Raw genomic sequence first — 10503 nt, 5'->3', positions numbered from 1 at the left:
CTCCTGCAGAAAGGATAGTGGGTTCAAACTGCCAACCTTATAGTCAGTCCAGTTCTTATCCTACAGCACCACTAGTGCTCCCATACAGAGACCTAAGACAAGCAAAAAAGGTATCATAAATAAAATTAAAAGTTTACCACTTGTGTAACAAAATGCAAATGTCCAACTTAAGAACATCTTGGATAACTCCTACTTGAGCTTTAATACTATGCAAATTTGCACACATTTTGAAATGATTGAGCTAATCTCTACTTGCAACAAATTCTTCATCACAATTACCCTCACTTGTTGCATGTACAGCTTTTAAATCATTGAAAAGGTTTTGAGCCTTTTTGTGCACTAAAACCCAAAACCCACTGCCAGTCTAGTAGATTCTGACTCACAGCAACCCTATAGAACAGAGTAGAACTGCTCCTTAGGGTTTCAGAAACTAAATTTTTATGGAAGCAGAAAGCCTCATGTTTCTCCCATGGAGTGGCTGGTGGGTCTGAATCACCCACCTTGCATTTAGTAACCCAACACTAAACTCACTATGCCACCTGGGCTCCTTCCTTGCGCTAAAGTAAGGCTAAATAGAAACCATATTTACCCACGTATGTACAAATTCTTAAAGACACAGGAACAGATCTCGTTCATTGTACTCTGAGAACTGCCTGTATAAAAGTCAACTCTCTTCCATTGTGGACCTGTGACTCTACATTTCTAAGTCATTTCCTTGATAATAAACTTATCTTTATATATATATAATTTCAACTCTGCTTGACTAATATCCTGCAACCTACACTTCCCCTGAACTGCCTATGCCAGCTTCTTACCTGGATAAGGGGTGAAAATACAGAAAGGGAAGAGAAACTATAGCAGATTGCAAAAATACAAGGTGGATTCAAAAAACAATACTATAGCTACTTTCAAAGCTTGACTGTGTTTTGTATTTTTCCATTTCTTAGATTTCCATGATGTTTTCAATAAAATATGTTTGGTCTGTTTCTATTTGGTAAAACTAAACTAGAGGAGAGTGTTTATTTTGTTGACACTTGGGCCACAGATAAAGGAAAAGTTGCCAGCCCCTGGGGGACTTGAAAACAAGGATGAAAGTTGTCACAAAGCAACAAAAATCTAGAGGAAAAGAGTCTAAGCTGTCGACCTTGCAGTTCGATGTTTAACCTACAACACCACATTTTTAATACTTTGTCATATTCTCTGATATAGTGTAATTGAAGGTCCACAAACTCATGAAAAGCTAACTATAAAGACAACAAATCAGTTAATATCTGAAAAAAAACATGCTGATGTTTTCATTATATGCCGTCCAGTCGATTCCAACTCATAGTGATTGTATAAGGTTTCCAAGAATGGCCAATGAGTTTGAACTTCTGAACTTGCAGTTAGCAGTCCAGTGTTTATCCTATAACACCACACTAGGGCTCAAAGATACATGGTGGTGGTGGCGGTGGCTATGTACCGTGGAACTGATTCTGAATCATAGCAATCCTGTATAGGGTTTCTGAGGCCGTCAATCTTTATGGGAACTGAAAGCCTCATCTTTCTCCTGCAAACTGGCTGGTAGATTTGAACTGCTGACCTTGCAGTTAGCAGCCCAATTCATAACCCACCATGCAATCAGAGCCTCTTCAAAGATACATAACATATACCAAATCAGTGATATAAATAATAAATGCTATCCTCTATATGGAGAAGGATATCATGTTTGTTAATATGAAAGATCAGAGAAAAAAAGGAAGACCTCCAGTGAGATGGATTGGCAAAGTGGCAGCATCAATAGGCTCAAGCGTAGCAACAAGTGTGAGGTTGCCCCAGGACCAGGCAGTGTTTCACTCTGCTGTGCATAGGGTTGCTATGAGGCAATACCGACCCTATGGCACCTAACAAAAACAACAATTCTCTATATGGAGTCCTGATGTGGTGCTGTGGATTAATGTGCAAGACTGTAAAGTCAGTTTGAACTGCAAGGTCGGTGGTTCAAGTTCACCAGCTGCTCCTCAGAAACCTTATACAGGGTCACTAAGGGTAGGAACTGACTCTACAGCACTTAACAACTATCTAGGGTCACTATGAGTTGCAATCAATGCAACAGCTGTGGGTCTTAAGTTTTATTATGAGTTTATAAGAAGAGTCCCAAGGTCCTTTAAGTCATTCTTCCTTCAAGGAAAATTGTCCTTAAGCCATCACAGAAGACTATGCTTGATTTTTTTAACGTTTTAACTATTTCCCTAGCAAACTAGATTCTTGGATATGAACTTCCAAGTTATTTCCACTTAATAACAAACTGTCAAGAAGAGAAAATCAGGGAAATATCATGATTTCATAGAGACAGAGAAATTTTATGACATGTAGCACTGTACAATAAGAACTGAACACTAACTACAAAGCTGGCTGTTCATACTCACCAGTAGCTCCTTGGAAACCCTATACAAGGTCACTAAGAGTCAGAACTGACCTAATGCAAAGGAACTTAACAACAACAAATTCATCGTGAGGTACAGAATTTACATGCTGTTATTATTTTTAAGTGCCATTAAAGCAGTTCCAACTCACAGTGACCCATATGGAGTTTCCAAGGAACATCTGTGCATTTGAAGTGCTGATCTTTCAGTTAGAAGTTATATGGACATAATCTCAAATATCTGCGATCATCTCCCATCTGTATTTCAAGATTTTCCCTTGGGGATATAAAAATTGATGGAAACAGTGGCATGCAATCCATTAAAACTGGATCTGTGAGTAAATTTTTACCTCATATCTTACACACTGGGTCTGTACTAAAGGCCTTTAAGCTCCCATGGCCATTCTGGGCTACTTTTAAGAAGCTCTCTAACTTCCTTTTCGATCTTATCATTTCAGTTTGGATTTCCCTGGTATTGTACCACAAGAACCACTGGCCACTAACTAACCAAGGGCAATAGTGAAGGCGATTGCAGTATCAGCAAGAGGTAAGACTCCATTTTCAAAAGGAATCCTGCTTTTTCAACATGCTAATTATCTTAACACCACCATTCATCTATCACTTTGTCGTACTGTGGTGTCTTCTGTGTTGCTGTGATGCTGGAAACTGTGCTACCAGTATTTTAAATATCAGCAGGAAACACCCATGGTGGACAAAGAGGTGGATTGCTTAAAATGAATTCTCAGTTTAGCCACTGAAAACCCTATGAATAGCAGAGTAACACTTTCAGAAAGCACCAAAATATTGATTATTGAAACATGAGAAATAGCACCAGAATATTGTCAGATATAGTGCCATAAGATAAGACCTTCAGGTTGGAAAACACTCAAAATATGACTGGGAAAGAGCTGCCTCCTCAAAGTAGAGTTAACCGTGATGATGCAATTAGAGTAAAGCTTTCAGGATCTTTATTTGCTGATGGGGCACAATTCAATTGAAGAGAAACAGCTGAAAATATCCATTAATAATCAGAACATGGAATGTATAAAGTATAAATCTAGGAAAATTGGAAGCTGTCAAAAATGAAATGGAATGCATAATGATCGTTATCTTATTTTAGGATTCAATTGTAATTGTTATTAGGACTAATTGCGATTGTCACATCTGTAAATATAGAAGATGTGTTACTAAAAGGAGGGAGTATTTAAGCTTTCATTTCAATAAGAGAGAACCCTAGGAACAGCAAGAGGGAAGAACATGAGTGGAACATAGAATCTTAACCAGAAAAGTGGCAACAGCAGAGACAGTGGCAGAGGTGATGGCATAGAGAAAATAGAGCAGCTAACAGCTCTAAGCCCATGGACTGAGAAAAGCTGTGTTCCTGCAGGCATAAGGCTGACTTGCAAAGTGTGCCCTTTAAAAGAATATATATATTCTTTTTTGTATGTGTACAACCCAAAAAAGGAGGGGAAGGAATATAGGTAAATACTATTAACTGATGGTACCTGGAGGAAATTGTAATCATTGCAATGAAACAAAATATGATTTATTGAATCTAAAATTTATAATCTACCCTGTGAACTTTCACAAAATTCACAATAAAAACTTTTTTAAAAATCGATATTGCAGGCATGTTGTTGTTGTTAGGTGCCATTGAGTCAGTATCAACTCATAGCAACCCTATGCACAACAGAACAAAACACTGCCCAGTCCTGAGCCACCCTCACAATCATTGCTACGCCTGAGCCCATCACAGCCCCAACTGTACCAATCCATCTCGTTGGGGGGCCTTCCTCTTTTTCTCTGATGTTCCACTTTACCAAACATGATATCCTTCTCCAAGGACTGGTCCCTTCTAACAATATGTCTGAAGTATGAGAGACAAAGTTTGGTCATCCTGGTCTCCAAGGAGCACTCTGGCTGTACTTCTTCCAACACAGATCTGTTTGTTCTTTTGGCAGTACTTTTAATATTCTCCCCCAATATAATAAGTTAAATGCATCAATTCTTCTACTTACTGTCTTCATTATTCACTGTTCAACTTTCGCATGCATATGAGGCTATTGGAAATACCATGGCTTGGGTCAGGCACACCTTAGACTTCAAACTGACATCTTTGCTCTTCAACACTTGTGCAGCAGATTTGCCTAATGCAATATGTCGTTTGATTTCTTGACTGCTGCTCCCATGAGTGTTGATGGTTGAGCTGAGCAAAATGAAGTCTTTGACAACTTCAATCTTTTCTCCATTTATACAGATATTGTTTGTTGGTCCAGTGGTGAGGATTTTTGTTTTCTTTACATTGAGATGGAACCCATAATGAAGGCTGTGGTCTTTGATCTTCATCAGTAATTGTTTTAAGTCCTCTTCACATTCATCAAGCAAGGTTATATCATCTGCACATCACAGGTTGTTAATGAGTCTTCCTCCAATCCTGATGCCATGTTTTTCTTCATATAATCCAGCTTCTGGGGGTTATTTGCTCAGCATACAGATTGAATAAGTATGGTGAAAGAATACAACCTTGTCGCACACCTTTCCTAATTTTAAACTATTCAGTGTTCCCTGGTTCTGTTCAAATGACTGCCTCTTAGTCTATGTACAGGTTCCTCATGAACACAATTAAGTGTTCCAGAATACTCATTCTCCACAATGTTATCCATAGTTTGTCATGATCCATACAGTCAAAAGGCTTTGCATAGTAAATAAAGCACAAGTAAACATCGTTCTGGTATTCTCTGCTTTCAACCAAGATCCATTTTACTCCATCAGTGATATCCGTCATTCCATGTCCTTGACTAAATCTGGATTGAACATCAGCAGTTCCCTGTCAATGCACTGTTGCAGCCATCTTTTAAGTTTATTTAGCAAAACTTCACTTACATGTGATATTAATGATATGGTCCAATTATTTCCACATTCCATTCGGTTACCTCTCTTAGGAATGGGCACAAATATGGATCTCTTCTGATCAGTGGGGCAAGTTTCTTGCCATAGAAGTATGAGTGTCTTCAGTGTTGCATCAATGTTTAAATATTTCTGTTTGTATTCCATCAATTCCAGAGCCTTGTTCTTTGCCAGTACCTTCAGTGCACCTTGGACTTCTTCCTTCAATACTATTGGCTTTTGATCATATGCTATCTTCTGAAATGGTTGAACATCAACCATTTCTTTTTGGTACAGCAACACTGTATATTGCTTCCATCTTCTTTTGATGTTTTCTGCATCAGTCAATATTTTACCCACAGAACCCTTTAGTATTTCAAGTTGAGGCTTGAATGTTTTCTTCAGTTCTTTCAACTTGAGAAATTTTGAGTATGTTCTTTCCTTTTAGTTTTCTAACTCCAGGTTTTTGCACATTTCATTATAATACTTGACTTAGTCTTCTTGAGCTGCCCTTAGAAATTTTCTGTTCAGCTCTTTTACCTCCTTATAGCTTCCATTTGCTTTAGTATCTCTACGTTGTTTCAGAGTCTCTTTTGACATCTTTTTCAGTGTTTTTCTTCTTTCTTATCTTCATAATGGCGTTCTGCTTTCTTCCTGTATGGTGTGCTTGATGCCATCCCACAACCCTTCTGATCTTCAGTCATTAGTGTCTAATGCATCAAACCTGTTCTTAAGATGATCTCTAAATTCAGGTGGAATATGTTCAAGGTCATGTTTTCCCTCTCATGGACTTATTTTAATTTTCTTCAGCTTCAGTCTAAAGTTGTATATGAGCAATTGGTGGTCTATGCCACAGTATGCCCCTGACCTGATTTTGGCTGGTGATATGGAGCGTTCCACCGTCTTTTCCACAGAAACATCTATTTGATTTCTGTGTATTCCATCTGGTGAGATCCATGAGTATAGTCTTCTTTTATATTATTTAAAACAGGTATTTGCAATGAATAATTCATTTGTCTTACATAATTCTATTATGTGATCCCTGGCACTTTCTATCACCAAAGGCATATTTTCTAACTTCTGATCCTTTCTCTTTGCTTCCAACTTTTGCAATCCAACCACCAGAAATTAAAAATATATCTTGATTGTACGTTTGATCAAATTCATACTGAAGAATTTGGTAGGAATTTGAATGATAATGGCATTTATTAGTCTTCCTTGTAGGCATATGGATAGTATCCTGTCACAGAAAGCATTGTACTTCAAGATAGATATTTACTTGTCTATAAACTTTCACTCAATTCACAATAAAAGCTTAATAAAATAAAAAAAGATAGATTCTGAAATGTTCTTTGTGATTATGAATGGGAAGTCATTCCTCTTCAACTTGTCATTCTCAGCATAGTAAACCATATCATAGTCTGATTCAAAATGGCCAGAACCAGTTCTTTTCAGTTCACTAGTGACTAGGATATCGATCTTTATGCGTTTCATTTCATTTTTGAAAACTTCCAATTTTCCTCGATTCATACTTCATGCTTTCCATTAATGGATGTTTTACAGATGGTTTTCTTCATTTTGAGTTGTGCTTCATCAACAAATGAAGGTCCAGAAAGCTTTACTCCATTTGCATTATCATAGTCAAATCCACTTTGAGGCAGCAGCTTGCCCAGTCATATTTTGAGTTCCTTCCAACCTGAGGATCTCATCTTCCAGCCCTATATCATGTTTCAATAATCAATATTCTGGTGCTATCTGGCAGTGTTCCACTGCCCATCATAAGGTTTTCAGTGGCATGTCCCTTGAATAGTAAAATATTTGCTTCATTAAACTATAAAATGTGCAAATGGAGGCAGAGATGATGACGCGGAATGATGAAGCGACTGGGGACTTTGGACCTAGAGAGGGAAAGGGACTGTGGGCCAAAAACTGGGGGGGAGGAGGGGGAAGTGTAGGGGGCAGGTTTCTGGAATATACCCTTTGGGTGGTTGATGATGCATGGAGGGGATTGGAGCCATGGCAATGAGATGATATGCGATGGAATGAATGTAAAACTAAAGTTCCCCCATGTAAAAACTATCATGTAATTCACAATAAAACATTTTTTTTTTAATGTGCAAATGGGAGAAGTGAGAGAAGCTAGAAAAGGTAAGATGAAAATTGTTGTTGCTGCTGTTAAGTGCTCTTGAGTCACTTCTCATTCATAGCGATCTTGTATAGGGTCTCAAGGAGTGGTTGATGGGTTTGACCCTTCCAAACTTGCCGTTAGCAGTCCAGTGCTTACCCTACACAATCAATCAATTTTTTTTTATAGTCCTGTATTGTTGCTGTTGTTAAGTGCCATAGAGTCAGTTCCAACTCATGGTGGTGGTGGTGGTGGTGGTGGTGTGCTGTGAATTCAGTTCCAACTCATAGTGACCCTGTATCTGATTTCCAAGGAGTGGCTGGTGGGTTTGAACCACCAACCTTGCAGTCCCATACTGTTGTTGTTAAGTGCCTTCAAGCTGGTTCTGACTCAAAACGACCCTGTATAGGGTTTCTGAGGAGTGGCTGGTGAATTTGAACCACCAACATTGCAGTTCACACCAACTTTGTGTTACAGTGAATTATCCCACAGTACCACAGCTGGACTCCAGCCCCATATTGTTGTTGTTATTGTTGTTACCTGCCGCTGAGTCAGTTCTGACCCATAGTAAACCCGTATAGGGTTTCCAAGGAGTAGTTGGTGAGCTTGAACTGCCAACCATGTGGTTCAAATTGACTTTGCAGTCCAGCACATTAACTTACAGTGCCACACCATACTAGGAGCATGATATTTAAGGTTTTGTAGAGAAGTTGGGAGTCCCTGCGTGGTGCTGTAGTATAGCACTGGACTGATAACTGCAAGCTGCCAGTTTAAACCCATAAACTGCTCCTTAGAACCCCTATACAAGGTTGCTATAAATTGGAATTGACTCGATGACACTTAACAACAAAAACAGAGAAGTCTGTATTTTATTCTCAAGGCAATAGGGAAACATTAAAAGTTTTAGAACAGGGACATTGCATAATAGAAAGCTGTAATGTATGAAAATTATTCTGGAGATAGTTTGTAATAGGATAGATTCAGAGAATGATTAAATATTTTTCAAGTGTGGTTCTTCAAGCAAAGGTGATGTCAAAAATCTCAACAGCATCATCTAGTGCATCACAGCATACTAATGTCCAGTTTGGAGCAAGCACCTAATATGTGACTAACCAAAAATAATGGATTAATTATAGGCATTTTTTTTTCGGGGGGGGGTCCATTTTCACCACAATTGTACTTGGATTCAGAGAACCAATGGTGGAAGAGGCATATAACTGGAAGTGAACTAAGAAACAATGCAGAAACTGGGAATAGTATTTTCTGTTGTGTTTTGAAAGTATGCATAATGGCACTATGAAGTTAAATATTAGGGATTCCCATTATTTATGGTCTGGTAAAAATTAACAAGATTCTTTTTTTTATATATTGTAGGTACAGCATCAAGCAGAGATTCTTAGGGAAGCATGGATGGTACCACAAATATGACAGTGCTTTCTGCTAATAATAACACATGCCATGACAATATTGATGACTTCCGCAATCAAGTATATTCTACCGTGTATTCTATGATCTCCATTGTGGGCTTCTTTGGCAATGGCTTTGTGCTCTATGTTCTCATAAAAACATACCATGATAAGTCAGCCTTCCAAGTGTACATGATTAATTTAGCAGTGGCTGATCTACTGTGTGTGTGTACACTGCCTCTCCGTGTGGTCTATTATGCTCATAAAGGCATTTGGTTCTTTGGTGACTTTTTGTGCCGCCTTAGCACTTATGCCTTGTACGTTAACCTCTACTGTAGCATCTTCTTTATGACAGCCATGAGTTTTTTCCGGTGTGTTGCAATTGTATTCCCTGTCCAGAACATTAATTTGGTTACACAGAAAAAAGCCAGGTTTGTGTGTGTTGGCATTTGGATTTTTGTAATTTTGGCCAGTTCTCCATTTTTAAAGAGCCACTCTTACAAAGATGACAAAAACAATACCAAGTGTTTTGAGCCTCCAAAAGACAGTCAAGCTAGAAATGATATTTTAGTCTTGCATTATGTGTCATTTTTTTTTGGCTTCATCATTCCTTTTGTTATTATAATGGTCTGTTACACAATGATCATTTTGACCTTACTGAAAAACTCAATGAAGAAGAATCTGTCAAGTCGTAAAAAAGCTATTGGAATGATCATAGTTGTAACAGCTGCCTTTTTGATCAGCTTCATGCCTTATCATATTCAACGCACCATCCACCTTCATTTTTTACACAATGAAACTCAACCTTGTGATTCTGTACTTAGAATGCAGAAATCAGTGGTCATAACCTTGTCTTTGGCTGCATCAAATTGTTGTTTTGACCCTCTCCTGTATTTCTTTTCAGGGGGGAACTTTAGAAGAAGGTTGTCTACATTTAGAAAAAATTCTTTATCCAGCATGACTTATGTACCCAAAAAGAAGCCCTCCTTGCCAGAAAAAGGAGAAGAAATATGTGATGAATAGTTTAAACCCATCTCCAGCATAAACCAATCAGAAGAATTCTCCCAAACAAGTATTTTCTCAAATGATTTCCAAAGAAAATTAAAAGTTTCATTAATAATTTTAAAATATACATACTGAAGATGTATGTCTATAAATCTATTTCACTTATGCATTCACATTATTAGAGACCATATAGATATTTTAAGTGTTACAACCTCAGTCTACAACTCTGAACTGAATTCTACATGAAATAAATGGTGCCGTTTTCATTTGTTTTATTTTGTATTGTTTTGTTTTTACCATTCACAAGTGGAGAATGTTTCTGTATTTGCACTGTAAAAAAAAAAAAAAAAAAAAAGGTCTGAAATCAAGGTTTTCTCCTCGAATAAAAGCTTAACATAATTAAAAACTAGACTTATACAAAATTTAATTAGCAAATATTTCTCAATCATCTCAACATATCCCTTTGTATGCATGCCATCAGATGAGAATTGGAGATGCCCTAGGAATGACACAAAGTATATGAGCATCCTTTTCCTTTGTAGTACTGACTACCTGGGCAAAGAAGGGCCATTTATTACAGAAAAGAATGTGCAAGTGCTAGATTAGTGTTCAGCCAAATGCCTTAAAGGATCTGTGCAATGCACAATGTGGAAAATAAGATAGAGACGCCTGGGTAA

General features: G+C 37.8%; 1 protein-coding gene across 1 annotated transcript; it reads left to right on the top strand.

The window, feature by feature from the left end:
* The first annotated feature begins 8805 nt into the window (after nt 1–8805).
* Nucleotides 8806–9944, top strand: CYSLTR1 (cysteinyl leukotriene receptor 1). Its single transcript, XM_006872497.1, has one exon. The coding sequence runs from the start codon at nt 8822–8824 to the stop codon at nt 9842–9844; it is 1023 nt and encodes a 340-aa protein (XP_006872559.1). The 5' UTR covers nt 8806–8821; the 3' UTR covers nt 9845–9944.
* Nucleotides 9945–10503: the final 559 nt, after the last annotated feature.

This window comes from Chrysochloris asiatica, unplaced genomic scaffold, assembly GCF_000296735.1.
Source record: "Chrysochloris asiatica unplaced genomic scaffold, ChrAsi1.0 scaffold00201, whole genome shotgun sequence".
Taxonomy (NCBI): domain Eukaryota; kingdom Metazoa; phylum Chordata; class Mammalia; order Afrosoricida; family Chrysochloridae; genus Chrysochloris; species Chrysochloris asiatica.
This window is presented reverse-complemented; position numbering and strand designations above follow the sequence as displayed.